Source organism: Hyperolius riggenbachi, chromosome 10 (assembly GCF_040937935.1).
Source record: "Hyperolius riggenbachi isolate aHypRig1 chromosome 10, aHypRig1.pri, whole genome shotgun sequence".
NCBI classification, from domain to species: domain Eukaryota; kingdom Metazoa; phylum Chordata; class Amphibia; order Anura; family Hyperoliidae; genus Hyperolius; species Hyperolius riggenbachi.
The window spans coordinates 258,712,938-258,733,349 of record NC_090655.1 but is presented as its reverse complement, the minus strand read 5'-3'; the positions used below and the strand labels follow the sequence as shown (position 1 = coordinate 258,733,349).

At 44.5% G+C, this 20,412-nt stretch overlaps 1 protein-coding gene across 1 annotated transcript in view; it reads right to left on the bottom strand.

The window, feature by feature from the left end:
- Positions 1-11,254: 11,254 nt before the first annotated feature.
- LOC137537128 (zinc finger protein 850-like) overlaps positions 11,255-20,412 on the bottom strand; it is a 96,540-nt gene continuing 87,382 nt past the window's right edge. The window contains exons 9-10 of the mRNA XM_068259260.1: positions 17,862-19,281; positions 11,255-13,223 (exon numbers count right to left, since the gene is read on the bottom strand). Coding sequence (XP_068115361.1) covers positions 11,446-13,223; positions 17,862-19,281 — 3,198 coding nt within the window. The 3' untranslated portion in view covers positions 11,255-11,445. The remainder of the gene's footprint in view (positions 13,224-17,861; positions 19,282-20,412) is intronic.

Sequence of the window (20,412 nt, the reverse complement as noted above, 5' to 3'; positions counted from 1 at the left end):
CAATACCAGGGGAATCACAAAATTACCTCTTCCAACCATGCGGTCTCTTCTTCTTCTTCAGCAACTGCGCCTCCCTATTGTGTATCATCACTTCCTCCCCGAGTTACATTACTTCTTTCCCTTGCTACATCACTTCCTGTATTTGGCTTCATTAATCTTGTCTGTGCGTTTCATCTTGGAGGGAGGAGGTCTCTATCTTGTGGTGAATAGGCTAACTGCAGCCCCTGGACGTAAAACTGCACTTCAGTTTAATATTATTATTACTATTTTTCTCTGTGACTAAACAACATCTTCTTCTTCCGTTTGCCCTAGACGACAGTCTGGAGGTGTGTAGAAGGTCCAGGGTCGGTAAGGGTGAACCAATCATCTTCTCTGCTCTCAAAAGCCCTCTAATTAAAAAAGAAAAAATGTAATTTTGTATTCTTCAAACAGTAGTAATTTTTAATATATCACCTTTAATTCTTTGGTACTGGTCCAAGCCCTATCCTATAGAGCCATATCAATCCCTGTCATGCACTGATGAGGACCAGAAAGCCGAAAACAGGCTGTTTGCTTGCTGGGCTATACTTGGGGTGTGTCTCGCACTCACAATAGGATTAGGCCTTTTTGTGACGGGAGTGCTTCAGCTGACAAATGGGGTTGATGCCCCTTGTGACATATAAGAGGAGCAGCCAGCGCATCCGAAAAACGTATTTTATTGTTACTTGCAATGATAAAAAGCCAATGTTTCTTAGCCACGCAGGGCCCCTTTAATGAGGCATAAATGGCTTTAGACAACCATCTACAAAAACAAAAGAAAACAAAATACCATGAATAAATGAACAAAGAAAACACTGAGCCTGCCATACCATTGAGAAGAGCTCCTAAAAAGTGCTACCTTGACAGTTTCAGGATCAAAACGAGAACCAGGCAACTGACAATAGTGACCAGTGGTGGATGATGGACTCCCTAGATCTCACGCCAGCCATAGTTTATCATTAATTGTTGTGAGCAAGCTGTATATGCATAACAAGGAAAGTGCGATCCAAGTGTCGCATATCACATCAGAACCACATGCAGAACCACATGCAGATACCAAATATCGCGTGTCAGTCATGCTATAATAAGGAGCCACGTGATCCGAAAAGGCACACCTTACTGCAAAAAGGTCACCAGAAATTGCCATGCATTTATTTATTGTATGTATAAAGTGCCAACATAGTACACAGTGCTGAGTGGATTCCAGAATGGTTGCAGATGCAGACACCCCGTTATCAAGATGTATTTAATCCAGACAGATCACCTGGAGAAAGAACTGTTCATGTGTCATGCAAGACTATAAAAATCAAAATGTGCTCCAATAACATGAAGGTTACCTATCCGCTACTCAAAGTTGGATTGACCCTACAAAACCTATTCCATGAGCTGTTGTCCCTATCCCTATTGCTTTCAGGCAGAGTGTCAAACTGTGCACATGAGCAGATAAAGTGTGTACTTACTAACAATGATGTGGCTCCAGCGAACAGCTGCATCAGAATGCGTGCCGGTGTTGTGTCTGATTACGCTGCCTGTTGATTTGCGCTGCCCCGCATGCGCAGTAGGAGACTGTGCGGCCACATTTCCTATTGAATGATGCTGCTGGTGGTAAAATACTAAATATCTCCGCTCCCACACATCATACACTCCCCAAATTTTCAGGGTAGGGAGGGAACCCCCAGAATGACCTCTATACCAAATTGCAGCCCCCAAGCCCCACTGGTTCCCGAGATAGGTTACTGTAATCTATCTCCTGAATCAGCGGGTCTCGGGGGCTGCAATTTGGTATAGAGGTAGTTCGGGGGGTCCCCTCCCTACCGTGAAAATTTGAGGAGTGTAAGAGGTGTGGAAGTGAAGATATTTAGTATTTTACCATCAGCAGCAGAATTACCTTCACACTGAGCATGCGTGCTACTCAGTGTGGAAGGGAGCTTCCAGGCAGCACAATCAGACATTACACCGGCCGATGCTCAAAACATATAAGCTCAAAAGGGGCAGCATGTAGCTCTTCCCTCAGCTTGGTGGTCATAGTAATGGCTACCAGCCAATCACAGCCGCATAGCACTGCATGATGCACAGGGAGAGTGGGTAGGTGTTGTTTCACTGCTTGCAATAGGCAGCGATTGGTGAAGAGCAGGTCAAATGAAAATGGGCGGAACCCGAGTGTGGAGACAGGCTCATAGATCAATCAGCTGATGTCACAGAGTCACCTTGGTGTTGGCGATGCAATGTGATGCGCATGTGTCAATTTGTAATGGCCGGTTTGCAACGTGTGAGATGTTTGCCAATGTGAGGACAGGAATGCGCTTGAAGGCATACTAGCCTGTAAACAAGTATCACTGCGCAACCTCAATTGCTGTGCAATTTGCTGGGGGCTTTGCTGGGCTATTTGCTGGGTGCTGGGCTGGGGGCTTTACTGGGCAATTTGACGGGTGTTGTGTGCTATTCCCTCCAGTGCACTCCATTGGTCTATTAAGAGACCAATGGGGAACCTTGGAGGGAAACTTAAAGATGCTTTGGGCTCTAGCTATACTTAGTATAGCCAGTGGCGTAGCTAAGGAACTGTGGGCCCCGATGCAAGTTTTACCATGGGGCCCCTCCAAGCACTCTTTACATAACAATTGATGCGGCGCACCAAAACCTGCCAATGGCAACTACAGTGTCAGAGGTGCAAGAAGGGGATGGGGAACAGTTTGTTAATGATTACCACCATTCAAAGTATCTATAGAAGTGATTATTATGCGCACAGGACCAATAGCGAGCTAATACTGTAGTTAAGGGAGGGCCCTGTGGGGCCCCTCTGGCCCAAGGGCCCTGATGCGGTTGCTACACCTGCAACCCCTATTGCTATGCCCCTGAGTATAGTTAGAGCTGCAGCTGGGAGCTGCATGTGTGTTGGCGGGTGCACTGAGATCTTCAATCAATGTAACCAAGGATATTGGCGTGTGACAATTCAGAGGATATTGGCGTGGGAATTTTTTTTTTAAAGGTAAGTATTCATGGTTAGTTTGGAAAATTAAAATACTTTTCTTGTGGTTGTGTTTTTATGTCTTTTTAACCTTTTGTGGAAATAGGTAAGGGGATACTATGTACCCCTATACTCATTTCACTGGGGGAGGGGGCTGCCATTTAGGGGTCCCTTTCTTTAATGGTCCTCATCCATCCACAGAGATGGGGTCATGTGATCTGTACAGGATGCTTTTGCCTTTTGATGGATAATACGGGGAAATTAATCTAGACTGTAGTTGTCAGTGTTGAAACTACCAATACAGGATCCTCCCTCCTCCCAGCACTCCCCATTGCTGTAACTTGTGAGTGGTAGGGCCATGCAGAGTAACACAGGAGAGCACAAAAGGCTGATTTATAGCTACCTGTGCACTATGTTCACAGCGTGCTTGTTTTGCCTCACAGGAAGTGTTTTTAAACCCTCTAACTTCGCTCACCACCGTAGTGGTCATAGTTTAAGGGTTAGTAATTATTAGTAAGCATGCATAAACATTTCTTTACCAAGTGTAGCAATATCACCCAAGGAAGAGGGGACTCCGTCAATCCTCCTTAGGGGAAAACACCTGGCGACACAATCCATCACGTCTGTTGGTCTCAGCAAAAAGTCACAGAGTCCAGGCGTTTTCCCAACCCAATTATACTCCCTAAACCATAACACACGCAAGCGCATATTTGGTCACTGTCGTAGGTGCGTGATCACAGTACAATTCTATGATATCCGCTTTTGCGCAATACAACACAGCCGATTGTGGACACCTCGTGCTCACTGAATGGGAAAACAATGACTTACTTACTACGTCTGCGTATCTCATGTACCATTATCCCACGACTGCCCGCTCAAACTGGCTGTAGCAGGATTCAGGAATTCATCAACATACTTCACTTAACCCAAATAGCATCCAGGACATCAGGAATTGAACTCAGATAATACCCAGGTACCGAACTCCAGCAACCAGAAGCAAAGACATATGAGAGTGAACACTAAGCATACATACATACATACTGTACAGCATTCATGTCACTTGTGTATCTCAGTGCTGCAGTCCTGTCCTCCCTCTGCCTCCTCCCCAGCTGGCCTTCTCTCCTCACACCCACCTCCCACTGTTACCATTCCTGTGATGTTACAGCAGTGCTGGTAGTTGTGGGTGATGCCCTAACAGTCCAGAGCTGTGTCCCGTGTCACTTTTTCTAGGCTTAATTGCACGCAGGGCAAGGGTGTAAAAATTGCGTCCCCTTCCCCCCCACCCCCATGGACTTGCGAACGCTTACTTTTTAGGGACAGTCACACTGACAAAGGTCACAAGTAGATCTGCCTACTTACTACTGACCAGCCGCTCATCCAGGAGAAAGCCGGGACCAGGAGAACACACAGGGGAAGAGAGACTGGAAAGCTGACTCCTCCATGGGTGTCGCCCTGCCTGCACTGCCCAAGAAACTGCCCGGGTCTAGTGGCTTCCTCTCCCCAATACAACTTCCCTGGTTTCTAATGGTTCCATGTCCTGTGCTCCATTAGCCCCAGTATTTGCAGCAAGAATGGGCACAGCGATAGCTGTGCTTATCTCACCTCCTCCGAGCACTCAAACAATGTCTGTTCATCTACTACACATCACTGCTTGCCAGGGGCATAACTAGACTATGTTCCACCCTGCAAAAATGAAAGCATGGGGGCCCCCTTGGTCTCTGAAGCCCATGAGGGTCATGTGATCGGGACTCGGCATTTGGCATCAGAAACTCCATTCTGCTGTGAAGCAGCGTCTGGAAGCAGGAAAAATGACACACGCTCCTGCTACTTACTACTCTGCATGGAGAGACGAGGTGGCAGGGATGATTTTTGTGAGCGAATGTTGAGGTTACTTTGCTAATTGGCTGCACTTGTCGTTGGGGAGAGGTAAGAGGAGGGGCCCCCAAAGCCTCTGGCAGGGGTCGCAGGGGTGATTGCTTGGCCATGCTGCTTGCTCTCTACCCAGCATCCCGATCTTTTCCCATTGTGTGTAATCATGCACTGGAGTGAGCGGTGAGCTGTAGAGGACATTGCTGGAGTCTGGAGGAGGTGAGATAAGCATGGATACTGCTGCACCCTTACTCTGTAGCAAATACTGTGGCCATCAGGAGCACAGGGTGGGGTGGGGGTGCAATCCCCTCAATCAAGGAGGTATACAAGATGCATTGATGGGGTACTGGACTTTTAACATACTCAGGGCCGGATTTCCGCAAAGGCCACCAAGGCCATGGCCTTGGGCGCCTGGGAGCATGGGGCGCAGGCAGGTAATCCTCCAAGGAAGTAAAGCAGTCAACGACCCGATCCGTAGCTCCCCTTCAGCCTCTGTCTGCACACTATGGTGTGCGGCTGTTCTAGAGCTGTATGAATGGGAGCTAACAGGCACAGATAATCCAGAGAATAACAGTCCCCCAGGCCATAATGAGCACTGTCAGAATTGCTAACCTTAGAGAAGTTGTAAACAATAATGCTGGAGTATATAGCAGAGCAGAGCAAACAGCCTGTGCCCAGAGGAGTATGCACTTCTGTAGGGATGCTGGGGTTCCCTCAACTGCACTGCACAGCTCTCTCACTTCTTAGCTGCTTTTTTCCTAGCTGAGCAGGGTCGGGTGACTGTGGTGCCGACACCTAGCATTTGCCTGATGCTGTATAGCTCAGCACAGGATATTAGCAAAAGAGAGGCATTTTAGTGCCCTCACCACTGCTACACAAATGATTCTATGGAAACTGCAGCTTGAAACAGCATACCTCCCAACTTTTTGAGATAATAGGGACACTTCAGCCACACCGCTGCCACACCCATGATCACACCCCCTTTACGCCCCTAGTCATGCATACCATAAAGATTTCATAAGAAAAATGTGTTTTTGTATAACTCAAACCACACTGGTCCTTTCTATCCTGGTTCATATTCCTTCATGTTGACATTTAATCTATCTATCAATTTAAAGGATGGGAATAAAGTTTAGAGTCTATTACACATATGTTTTAGTACAGAAATACATATATTTACATAGAAAGAGGGACAACGTCCTGAAAAAGGGACAAATGAGAAGGAAAGAGGGGCAGGGCTCCCAAAGAGGGACTGTCCCTCCAAAAGACGGACAGTTGGGAGCTATAAAACAGCAGAACTACAAGTACCTGGTGAGTAGCTGCGTCCTGCAGCCACGTGCACATTGCTGATCTCTGCCACCAGGAAGAGCCATCTCCACCTGACACTCCAGCCTATCCAGTCAGACTGCCGGCATGGAGCTCTGCCCACTCACAACTCCATCCAGCCAGCTAGAGGCGTGGTGTCATTTTCAGTGTCAAGGTCCTGTCTGCTCTACTGCTACAGTGAGCACAACCAAATTGTAACAAAAAGGGAGTGATGTGATGTTTATAGGGTCTTCCAGATTCCATCATGAGTCTCACCTGGGACCATCACCTTGTCCATAACCTCAGACCAGGGTGTTCCATGGAGGAAGGGGGAGGGGCTTTGCCATCCCCTCTTCACAGAAAACTCCAACTGAAGTAAGAGGTACTGTATATGGAGGCTGCCCTATTTATTTCCTTTTAGACAATACCAGTTGCCTGGCAGCCCTGCGGATCTGTTTGATTGCAGTAGTGGCTGAATAACACCAGAAACAAGCATGCAGATAATGTTCTAAGATCTGACAATAACATCAAAAACGCCTGATCTGCTGCATGCTTGTTCAGAGTCTATGGCTAAAAGTATTAGAGACAGAGGATCAGCAGGCCAGCCAGGAAACTGGTTTTAAATATGGCAGCCTCCATATCCCTCTCAGTTCAGTTGTCCTTTAAAGGATATACCCGAGGGGAAAAAAAAAAGATCTACTTACCCGGGGCTTCCTTCAGCCCCTGGCAGCCGATATGTCCCTCGCTACAGCTCCAGTGTCCCAGGGTCCACTCTGTGCGAGATGCCGACCTGGCACTTACACGAGCGCGCGGCCGTGCAGAACGCTCCAGGCCACGTGAGCGCGAGCGAGTGCCACGGCCATGCGCTGGCACAGGCGCAGAAGATAATGACCTGGCAAGGTCAGCATCTGCAATGGAGGGGACACCGGAGCTGCGGCGAGGGACAAATAGGCTGCCAGGGGCTGGAGGAAGCTCCGGGTAAGTGGATCTTGTTGTTTTTTTCCCCTCAAAGCTGTCCTTTAAGGATTACATGGGGTAGTGGAATCCCACACTGGAAGGCTTTCAGTTCCTTGGGGATGTGATTGTGGTTAAAGGACAACTGAAGTGAGAGGGATATGGAGGCTGACATATTTGTTTCCTTTTAAACAATACCAGTTGCCTGGGTATCCTACAAATCCTCTGTCTATAATACTTTTAGCCATAGCCCCTGAACAAGCATGCAGCAGATCAGGCATTTCTGACATTATTGTCAGATCTGACAGGATTAGCTGCATGCTTCTTTCTGGTGTGATTCAGACACTACTGCAGCCAAATAGACCAGCAGGGCTGCCAGGCAACTAGTATTGCTTATAAGGAAAAATATGGCAGCCTCCATATTCTTCTCACTATTGTTCTTTACATTTTTTGTAGCTGGAGGACAGCTTGGGTCATATCAGATCATACTGAGAGGGTTCTGATGGATGTGTGAATTAGAGGCTCTATAATTACTCAGTGTGAGGGCAGCCAGGGAACAATCGGACGATGGGGATGGCTGCAGACATATGTGTGAATGAGGGGCTGTGTGACTGCAGCATCTGCTTCCGGCTCCTGTGACTCAGCTCTACAGTCTGGGGAGTGTGAAGGTTGGCAATGGCATCTGGTATTTGTGGCAGAAGCTTGTGGAGTGGATGGGGGTGAAGGGAGGTCACCCTGTTGGGATGGGGAACAAGCCTGTGTCTTCATGTCCCTCTCACCCCCTGCTCCACCTGGTGGAGGTCTCCTGGCTGCCCACAGGCTGCTCTGTCAGGTGCTCACAGGGAGCCATGTAATGACATATAAGCATGTTTGCAGCAGACTAGGAGTAGTTAGGATTCTACACTAGCTGGCAGCATGCCTATGTACTATGCCCGGAGCTTGCAGCTCCACACCAGCCTCCTGCCATGCCCTAACTGACATCAGTGTGGCACCTTACCTGGACAATCCTACACTATCTGGCCGCATGCCTATGTACAATGCCCGGAGCTTGCAGCTCCACACCGGCCTCCTGCCATGCCCTAACTGACATCAGTGTGGCACCTTACCTGGACAATCCTACACTATCTGGCCGCATGCCTATGTACAATGCCCGGAGCTTGCAGCTCCACACCGGCCTCCTGCCATGCCCTAACTGACATCAGTGTGGCACCTTACCTGGACAATCCTATACTAGCTGGCAGCATGCCTATGTACTATGCCTGGAGCTTGCAGCTCCACACCGGCCTCCTGCCATGCCCTAACTGACATCAGTGTGGCACCTTACCTGGACAATCCTACACTATCTGGCCGCATGCCTATGTACTATGCCCAGAGCTTGCAGCTACACACCACCCTCCTGCTATGCCATAACTGACATTAGTGGTCCGGTCTGAGCATGGCACATGGCACAGGTACAGAGGTATTTCACCAGGTAGAGGAGTCACCAGATAAGGGGTCACATTGATGAATGGTTGGTTAGCTTACTTGGTTACTGCAGTAAATATCACTAAGGATCCCTGGTATTTGCACAGAAGTATTAGACAGTGTTTTCCTGAATGAAGCTTTCCCTGTATGGGATGTACACAATGACTTCATATGCGACATTATGCAGCTTGTACTGGAGTAGAACTATTTATTATAGAAATATCCTTTTACCAGCAGGTGAGGGGTGGGGGTGGCATGTGCTCCATCTTATGCCTGTATACACCATAGATGACAGATACAGAGGGTCAATGAGATGGAAACAATTCAAAGTTGATGCAAATTTACAGTGGACCAATCATATCCCACCTCATTTTCGAGCTGTAGAAACAAAAAAAGTTTGATGAATTTTGCATCAACTCAGAATTATTTGCATGTCATTGACCCTCACCAGAGACTGACTACAGACCTGCAATGTTACAGAGAGCTCTGGCTACAAACACTGAGCTTACAATGGCCTCATTCATTATAACAATGCAATTTATTTATTACAGTAAATGTGATTGATGCAGGTAATAGTACATCTTACATTCCATGCAGAGGAACTAAACACGTCACACTGTGGGAACAATATACAGCTGATATTCAGCACATTATCCAGAGGAATCACTTTATTAGCAGCTTTACTCACAGGAGAGATACTTGGAGATGCATCAGATTTCCATTCTAATAGGATTTATTTTGTTACATAACACAGAATTGTTTCCAGCAACAGCTTCCCACATTTGTCAATAGCAGTGACTGTAACATATATAACAATAACCTGTCCCCCTCTCCACCCCAGAATGCCTGTATCTCACCTCCAGCCCAAACACCTGTATCCAATCATCTCTTAATTTACATTTGGGGTGCAGCACTGAGGCATTGGGGTGTCTATAGCAGTGATTGTAACACATATAACAATAACCTGTCCCCCTCTCCACCCCAGAATTCCTGTATCTCCCCACAAGCCCAAACACCTGTATCCAATCATCTCTTAATTTACATTTGGGGTGCAGCACTGAGGCATTGGGGTGTCTATAGCAGTGACTGTAACACATATAATAATAACCTGTCCCCCTCTCCACCCCAGAATGCCTGTATCTCACCTCCAGCCCAAACACCTGTATCCAATCATCTCTTAATTTACATTTGGGGTGCAGCACTGAGGAATTGGGGTGTCTATAGCAGTGATTGTAACACATATAACAATAACCTGTCCCCCTCTCCACCCCAGAATTCCTGCATCTCACCTCCAGCCCAGACACCTGTATCCAATCATCTCCTAATTTACATTTGGGGTGCAGCACTGAGGCATTGGGGTGTCTATAGCAGTGACTGTAACACATATAACAATAACCTGTTCCCCCTCTCCACCCCAGAATTCCTGTATCTCACCTCCAGCCCAAACACCTGTATCCAATCATCTCCTAATTTACATGTGGGGTGGAGCACTGAGACATTGGGGTGTATCTGCATTATTTGTGCTGGAGTATAATATGATCTGGGAATACATCTGACTTCTAATACCTTATCTATTGCTGCTATCATATTTATAGCATTATCATGTAAAATAGATGTCACAGTCAGCCACAGCGCTGGGAATTAAGTTGTCACCAGATGTTTCAATCCACCTCCAGAGACCTCTCCTACGAACAGGGTGCTAGTTTCGGCCTCTCGCCGTCATCAGGGGATACCCCCTGATGACGGCGAGAGGCCGAAACTAGTCGGGACGAGAGCAGGCCATGCCTATATGATCGTTCTATGTCGCAGAGTACCACTGGGTGGGAAGCGAACTAGCCGGAGAGGGTCCTAACAGGTGTGGGACCCTCCAGATGTGAGTGACACTTTGCTGTTTTTTATTCCACTATATCCAATAAATTTTGTCTGAATTATACTATCCACTGAGAGCACCTTTCTCCTTTTTTATGGGGCCAAGCGTCATCTGAGCACCCTGTTCGTAGGAGAGGTCTCTGGAGGTGGATTGAAACATCTGGTAACAACTTAATTCCCAGCGCTGTGGCTGACTGTGACATTGTATGTGTGGAGGAGAAAGGGTCCTGCCCTTACCACGGCAGCAGGGGTGTTGCACATCGAGTTTAAAGGAAGAGGATTTCGTGTATCCTTGTGGGGCGCCTCTGCATATATCTAATTCATGTAAAATAGATGCCAATCATCCTCTGTGAGGGCGTAACAATATAGATCTACAATGTTACCCCTAAAATTATTTAGAGAAATCAGGAGATCCCTGGAAGATCCCGTCACAGTCGCAGTGATCCAATCTCTCTGAATATCAGTCCTGTGTGTGTCCAGCATAACATTGCTGGGAGATAAATCCCTCTCTTCTTATCTTACTGGACTTTGTGCTTTCAGCTCAAATCTCTTCATGTTTCCTGAATATAAAACAAAGACACACAGAGACAGAGAGAGGGAAATCTCCTTTCCTCAGGTCAGTCTGGATGAATAGAAGCTTCTAATATTCCCACATCTGCAGCTCACAGTAGGTAAAGTCCCACCTGCCTGAAATACGGAGTATATTCTCTTATGTATGGCAAGCTGATGTTTCTGTCTGAAGGATTTCCCACACTCAGCACTTTAACCCTCACCTAGGTGAACTCTGTTCAAGTAGTGATTTCTCTCATTAAGATTTCCCACACTCAGCACAGGAATACAGCCTATCCCCTGATCGATGTCTCGCTCTTATATGATATTAAAGTCCTTTTACATTATATGTGCGCGTTTGTTCTTTAGTTCTTCAATGTGTCAGAATATATTTTTGCTTTAACCTGTTACTGACATAATCAACACTTACACGCCAAATGCATTTCCTAGGTTCAACATTTGTGTCTGACAAGCTGTGTTTTCTGCGAAAAACTTTTCTTACACTTGGAACATGAAAATGGCTTCTCACCAGTGTGAGCTCTCTCATGTCGTAGGAAATTGGATTTACACCTGAAACATTTCCCACACTCAGGACATGAATACGGCATCTTACCGGTATGAGATCTCTGATGTCTGATCAGATTTGATTTACATGTGAAACATTTCCCACACTCTGCACACAGATAGGGCATCTCACCGGTGTGAGTTCTCTGATGTTTGAGAAGATTTGGTTTACACTTGAAACACTTCCCACACTCAGAACATAAATAGGGCATCTCACCAGTGTGAGATCTCTTGTGCACTGCAAGATATGACTTCTGTAAAAAACATTTCCCACACTCAAGACAGGAAAATGGCGTCTCACTATAATGCACCCTTCTGTGTGCAACAAGATCAGATTTCTCCCTAAACCATTTATCACATTCAGTACACGAATAGGATTTCTGACGAGTGTGGGTTTTCTCATGTCTAATAAGGTGATCTTTACGAACAAAACGTTTCCCACACTCAGTACAGGGATATGGCCTTTCAGCTGTATGCAGTTTCTCATGTGTGACAAGGTGAGATTTCAATACAAAACATTTCCCACACTTAGTACAAGAGAATGGCTTCTCACCAGTATGAGATCTCTTGTGCACAACAAGCTGTGATTTCTGTGCAAAACATTTCCCACACTCAGAACATGAATGAGGCTTCTCACTGGTATGATATCTCTTGTGTACAATAAGATGTGATTTCTGTACAAAACATTTCCCACACTCATGACATAAATAAGGCTTATCACCAGTGTGAGTTCTTTCATGTTTAACAAGGTGTGATCTGTAACTAAAACATTTCCTACACTTAGAACATGAATACGGCTTTTCACCAGAATGAGCTCTCTGGTGTGCAATAAGGTGTGAATGTTGTGCAAATGATTTCCCACACTCGGCACAAAAATATGGTTTTGCACCTGAATGAGACCTCTGGTGTACAACAAGACTAGATTTCTGTGTAAAACATCTCTCACACTCAGGACATGAATAGGGCTTTTCACCGGAGTGAGATCTTTGGTGAATGACAAGACCAGATTTCTCTGCAAAACATTTCCCACACTCAGGACACAAATATGGCTTCTCACCAGTGTGAGATCTTCCATGTAAAACCAGCTGAGATTTCCAAGCAAAACATTTCCCACACTTAATGCACGGATATGAATTCTTAGCCGTGTGGGATCTTTCATGTTTGACACACTCAGATTTCCGTAGAAAGCATTTCCCACACTCAGAACATGAATAGGTCTTGTCATTAGTGTGATATTTCTCATGTTTTGCTAGCTGTGATTTCTGTGCAAAGCATTTCCCACACTCAGCACATGAATAGGGCTTACCACTAGTGTGAGTCCTCTCATGTTTCATATAGTCTGATTTAAGTACAAAACATTTTGCACATTTAGGACATGAATAGGGTGCACTTCCAGTGTGAGATCTCTGATGTCTAACAAGACTTGACTTCCAAACAAAAAAATTCCCACACTCAGCACAAGAGTAAGACTTTCCACCAGTGGGAGATCTCCGCTGGGCTACTGCAGGACGCCTCCCGGGGTGAGAGGGAGCAGAGGTGTCAGGGCAGATATTTGGGGGTTTGGGGTTCCTTACTGCAGAGTCCTGTGTGACATCATCATCCGTTGTACAGTCTGTGGATACAGAGAGATGAGTGTCTGAGAGGTTCCTGATGCCGGGACTCCGCGCTGCAAATAGAGAAACAGAACTTTCTGAGAAGGAGTGAGGCCCAGTGCACACCGAGCGGTTTTAGCAGCGATCCGCCAGCCGCATCCGTCTGTGAAAACGCTTGGCTAATGTATTTCGATAGGATGGTGCACACCAGCGGTTTGAGGTTTTCAGCAATCCACAAACGTGCTTCCTGCTGCACATTTGCGGTTTGCAGAAGCGTTTCTGCCTCAATGTAAAGTATAGGAAACCGCAAACCGCTCTGGAAGACGCTAGATCAGAGCAGTTTTCCAGGTGTTTTTGTTACAGAAGCTGTTCAGTAACAGCTGTTACTGTAACAATATTATTAATCTGCTACACAAAACACAAAAACGCTCCCAAAACCGCTAGGCATGTTTAGAAAACCTCTCTAAACATTCCTAGGAATCGCTCTGAAATCAGCTCCAAAAACCGCTAGCGTTTTGACGATCTGCTAGCGGTTTTGGTGTGCACTGGGCCTAACAGTTATCAGCCTGATTGAGAACTGCAGAAGGTTGTGCTCATTTCAGCTGCCCAATCACATAACAATAATTCCAATAATTGACTGACTGAATTCTAAGCAGCATATCATTTGCATCACATTTGCATCTCATTCACTATCTCCAGTCCTCACACCCAAATCACACAGCTATATCAGCAGTTATGTCCTCACTGGCACAGCATAAGTGGCAGCAAGTCACAGAATGGGGGAACGTGAGTGATGATGGGGGAAGGTGGGAGGGGTTTAGCTTAGTCACCTCCTTTCACTCCCAAATCCGATCCAGGACTTCTCACAAGCTTCCCCTCTTCTTTGGAACATATTTCCCACAGTCTATCCATCATGTTCCGAGCCTAGAAACCTTCAATTGTACCCTCAAACCACACCTGTGCAGAAAAGCCTATAATTTGCTATAGGTAGCATTGGAGGTTCACTGCCTCATCTGCTAACCCCTGTGCGTCCTTCTACCCCACTACCCAATCTTTAAAGTGCAGGGACCTCCTCCTAGTGTTTCTTATTCTGCTGTAATTTATCATATAAACGTGCCAGTATTAGTGATGTCTTAAAGGATACCTGAGGTGACGTGTGACATGATGAGATAGACATGGGTATGTACTGTGCCAAGCACACAAATAACTATGCTGTGTTCCTTTTTTCCTTTCTCTGCCTGAAAGAGTTAAATATCAGGTATGTAAGTGGCTGACTCAGTGACTACAGTGTGACCCTCACTGCTAATAAATTCCAACTATAAAACACTTTCCTAACAATAAATGGCTTTTGAGAGCAGGAAAGAGATAAAAAGGGTCAATAGTTCATAGATTATTAGCTCTGGCATACTTCAATATGCCCTGTCTGTGACTTGTATGGTTGCCACTGCCTCCCTATGCCTCACACACAGACCTCAGATTAGTGGCAAAGTGAACACAGGGAAGAGCAGTGCAGTGACCATGGAGTACACTTCAGATGTGGAAGTGACATCACTTCCTGCAAATGTGCCACATGGTTACTGTGTGCTGCTCTCCTTTCTTCAGGTCGCTGCTGATCGGCAGTGAGTGTTGGGGATGGGGAGGCAGCAGGAGGCTACACACCTCCACTGACACCAATGCCCTAAATGGGGGGATGGGGAGACACACCTATACCTGTCATTACAGGGGTAAGGGAGGGGGGCACTATACCCTGGCTACCTTTACTAGGTACATCGGACACCTTGGCTACCTATACTGAAGGTAGACTTCTATACTGGGGAGGGGAAATGAGGGGGGGGGGAACAATTGGCTTTCTAATATTAAGTGACAAGGGGCCTCTGACTGGGGGGGGGGGGGGGGCACAAATAATGTGTTGCTTGGGACCCCCAAAACAGAAAATCTGATATGATTTAGAACCATCTCAGTATGAGGTGCCACCTCTCAATCTGTCTAGTGGACATATAATACACGGACTCCTATGAGGTGTGTGATATATACGGTATATAACATATAATACATGGACTTATATGAGGTGTGTGATATATAATCCGATATATAATGTATATAACATATAATGTAGGGACTACATATGAGGTGTGTGATATATAATCCGATATATAAGGTATATAACATATAATACATGGACTACATATGAGGTGTGTGATATATAATCTGATATATACGGTATATAACATATAATAGATGGATTTATATGAGGTGTGTGATATATAATCTGATATATACGGTATATAACATATAATACATGGACTACATATGAGGTGTGTGATATATAATCTGATATATACGGTATATAACATATAATACATGGACTACATATGAGGTGTGTGATATATAATCTGATATATACGGTATATAACATATAATACATGGACTACATATGAGGTGTGTGATATATAATCTGATATATACGGTATATAACATATAATACATGGATTTATATGAGGTGTGTGATATATAATCTGATATATAAGGTATATAACATATAATACATGGACTACATATGAGGTGTGTGATATATAATCTGATATATACGGTATATAACATATAATACATGGACTACATATGAGGTGTGTGATATATAATCTGATATATACGGTATATAACATATAATACATGGACTACATATGAGGTGTGTGATATATAATCTGATATATACGGTATATAACATATAATACATGGATTTATATGAGGTGTGTGATATATAATCTGATATATAAGGTATATAACATATAATACATGGACTACATATGAGGTGTGTGATATATAATCTGATATATACGGTATATAACATATAATACATGGACTTATATGAGGTGTGTGATATATAATCCGATATATAAGGTATATAACATATAATGTAGGGACTACATATGAGGTGTGTGATATATAATCCGATATATAAGGTATATAACATATAATACATGGACTACATATGAGGTGTGTGATATATAATCTGATATATACGGTATATAACATATAATAGATGGATTTATATGAGGTGTGTGATATATAATCTGATATATACGGTATATAACATATAATACATGGACTACATATGAGGTGTGTGATATATAATCTGATATATACGGTATATAACATATAATACATGGATTTATATGAGGTGTGTGATATATAATCTGATATATAAGGTATATAACATATAATACATGGATTTATATGAGGTGTGTGATATATAATCTGATATATACGGTATATAACATATAATACATGGATTTATATGAGGTGTGTGATATATAATCCGATATATAAGGTATATAACATATAATACATGGACTACATATGAGGTGTGTGATATATAATCCGATATATACGGTATATAACATATAATACATGGACTACATATGAGGTGTGTGATATATAATCTGATATATACGGTATATAACATATAATACATGGATTTATATGAGGTGTGTGATATATAATCTGATATATAAGGTATATAACATATAATACATGGACTACATATGAGGTGTGTGATATATAATCTGATATATACGGTATATAACATATAATACATGGATTTATATGAGGTGTGTGATATATAATCCGATATATAAGGTATATAACATATAATACATGGATTTATATGAGGTGTGTGATATATAATCCGATATATAAGGTATATAACATATAATACATGGACTACATATGAGGTGTGTGATATTTAATCTGATATATACGGTATATAACATATAATACATGGACTACATATGAGGTGTGTGATATATGAGGTATATAAGATATGATACATGGTATAGAGGATGCAGAACCCATTCACCAGTAATGACAATGTAGCCTTACATAGACGACCATGCAGACAATGGTGCACAATGTAAGATCTGGCAAACTGTTAGAAATCGTAACACAGATTTTATTTGAACTTAGGTTGACTGTTATTGTGTTTATATTTTGCATATCTATATTTTACCCACTTCCAGACAGCAGTGATTGGAATGTATGCCCCGTTTTGATGCTGATGCTGTTATACCTGCCAGGGTGTAGATTTCACATCACCGCCGCTGTGCGTTCTCAACGCTCTCGTCGCTGTCTCCCCGCTGCAGCTCACTTGCCCTGCCATCTCTATAATGGCAGAGCTCTGTGAGCCAGTTAGGAGCTGATCCCATTGGCTCCTGACCGTCATCAATGTTAACAACTCCCATTGGCTTACATTGATCACACAGTCAGGAGCCAGTGTAAGCAGCTCCTGACCGACTCACAGAGCTTCCCCTCCATAGAGACGGCAGAGTGGGTGGCCTTAGGCAATGGGGGTTTTGCGTGGATTACGGTAGTGGCCGGTATGTGCATTGATTCGTCGGTATTCAGTGGTTTCTGGTACCAGCTGTCTCTGGTCCTTAAGTGGGCAGAGACCGCTGGTACTTAAGTGGTTAAGAAAACATACACTTGTTTCTTTATTGACCTGTGGAAGCGGGTAATAACCCGTGAAACGCATTGTCCATATATAGTGCTCAAATAAATTATTTTCCAATTGTGTGGCTACTTTCTTCTGGAAAGCCGCCTCTCCTATATTATCAATCTATAAGCTTACCTTACACATATCACACCTCTATTACGTCTCACAATCCCTGGATCAGTTAGTCCAAGATTAGATTTGTATAGTTTTATAGATTTCTCACCTGTTCTGAACTCTGTAAGAGTGACCTCTTCTTTAACTGTAACTATCATGTCTCCCTCCTCCATAGACTGCTGATCACTCCTCACACACATCTTTTCTTCTTCCTTTTTAATTGTCCCCATCATGTCACCCTCCTCCATAGACTGCTGATCACGCCTCACATATGTCTCTTCTTCTTCCTCTTTAACTGTCCCCATCCTGTCACCATCCATAGATTGCTGATCATGCCTCACACACGTCTCTTCTTCTTTCTCTTTAACTGTCCTCATAATATCAGTTTCCTCCATAGATGACTGATCACCCCTCACAAATGTCTCTTCTTCCTTTGTAGTTGTCCCCATCATGTCATCCTCTATAGAATGCTGATCACTCCTCACATACGTCTCTTCCTCTTTAATTGTCCTCATCATGTGACCCTCCTCCATAGACTGCTGATCACTCCTCACATATGTTTCTTCTTTTTCCTCTTTAATTGTCCCCATCATGTCTCCCTCCTCCATAGACTGCTGATCACTCCTCACATACGTCTCTTTTTCTTCCTCTTTAATTGTACCCATCATGTCACCCTCTATAGATTGCTGATCACTCCTCACATATGTATCTTCCTCTTTAATTGTCCTCATCTTGTCACCCTCCTCCATGGACTGCTGATTACTCCTCACATATGTCTCTTCTTCCTCTTTAATTGTCCCCATCATGTCACCCTCCTCCATAGACTGCTGATCACTCCTCACATACGTCTCTTTTTCTTCCTCTTTAATTGTACCCATCATGTCACCCTCTATAGATTGCTGATCACTCCTCACATATGTCTCTTCCTCTTTAATTGTCCTCATCATGTCACCCTCCTCCATAGACTGCTGATCACTCCTCACATATGTCTCTTCCTCTTTAATTGACCTCATCTTGTCACTCTCCTCCATGGACTGCTGATCACTCCTCACATATGTCTCTTCTTCCTCTTTAATTGTCCCCATCATGTCCCCCTCCTCCATAAACTGCTGATCACTCCTCACATATGTCTCTTCTTCCTCTTTAATTGTCCTCATCATGTTACCCTCCTCCATACACTGCTGGTCATTCCTCATATATGTCTCTTCTTCCTCTTTAATTGTCCTCATCATGTCACCCACCTCCATAGACTGCTGGTCACGCCTCACATATGCCTCTTCTTCCTCTTTAATTGTCCCCATCATGTTACTCTCCTCCATAGACTGCTGGTCACTCCTCACATATGTCTCTTCTTCCTCTTTAATTGTCCCCATCATGTCCCCCTCCTTCATAGACTGCGGATCACTCCTCACATATGTCTCTTCTTCTTCCTCTTTAATTGTGCTCATCATGTCCTCCTCCATAGACTTCTGATCACCTCTTAGTGATTTTTCCTCATTGTCTACATTTTTATCAGTCAAATCTTCTTGCTAAGCCAACAAAATGAAAACAAATGAATGATAATCAGTGAGAAGTAAAAGGTTTACGCTACATAGTAGATATGCACAGTCTGAAGCTTCTCGAGACTCTCAGATTCGATCAGAGAGGGATCTATCTGTTGGTCGATCTGATGGCAAATCGACCAGTGTATGGCCACCTTTAGATTTTCTGTAATTAGATTATTTTCTGTAAAGTACACGTAGAGACTGGTCATTATCTCTGGTGCATTGTCTTCTGGTTATCTCCTGCTGAGTAGAACAATGCCTAATTGCTAGGCAGATAGATGGTTAGATAGATAATTTCCAACATGTTGGAATTGATCTATCGGGCAGGTAAATCTTACAGAGAATCTTATGCTGGGCATACACAGAGTTTCTTTTCCTTATCAATCGAGCCGCTGATGGCTCGATTGATAATATCCGACAGGTCCGATGTCCTGCCGGGTAGATTCCCTGCTCGATTCTCGCCGGCGGACAACAGTGGGGAATCAAGAGGCTGATAAGGAGCGCCGGCGGGGACGAGCGGGAATCGATACGCGCGGACGAGCGGGGATGCGGCGGGAGTTGTTTCGGCGGCTAATCGGCCGTCGGATCGACCCGTGTATGCCCAGCATTACAGAAAATTGTATGGTGTGTACTAGGCATAAGATTACTCCCAAGGGTAACTGGATTTAAAAAAGGCCTCCACAGCAGAACCCCAGAAGAGACTGATCCACCTATATGTATGGGTATTTACATGTATTGTAAGGCTTGGTGGTGTATTCTCCACAGTCAGCATGCAACGCATGAGCTGGCGTGGAGGAGGTACACACACTAGCACCAGGAAACAGGCTATCCCTAGTATAGTGGAGGGGAGGACTGACTCCAATAGGAGATTGTGGCGCACAGAGCCGGTGCAGATCTGACAGCCACAAACAATGCTTTCGTTATAACGGTCTCAGCGCAAAGTAGCGCTGAGCGCATAAACCAGAACTGAGGAGATCAGGACAGGTAGACAGAATGAACGCTTGCTAGCTAGCGGCTACTTAGCGACAGCAAGCGTCCAAAACCAGACAGACTGGAATGAGGCAGCCAATGCGATGCGGCGATGGCGTGCCTCACAAAGACAGGCCAGGATAGTCA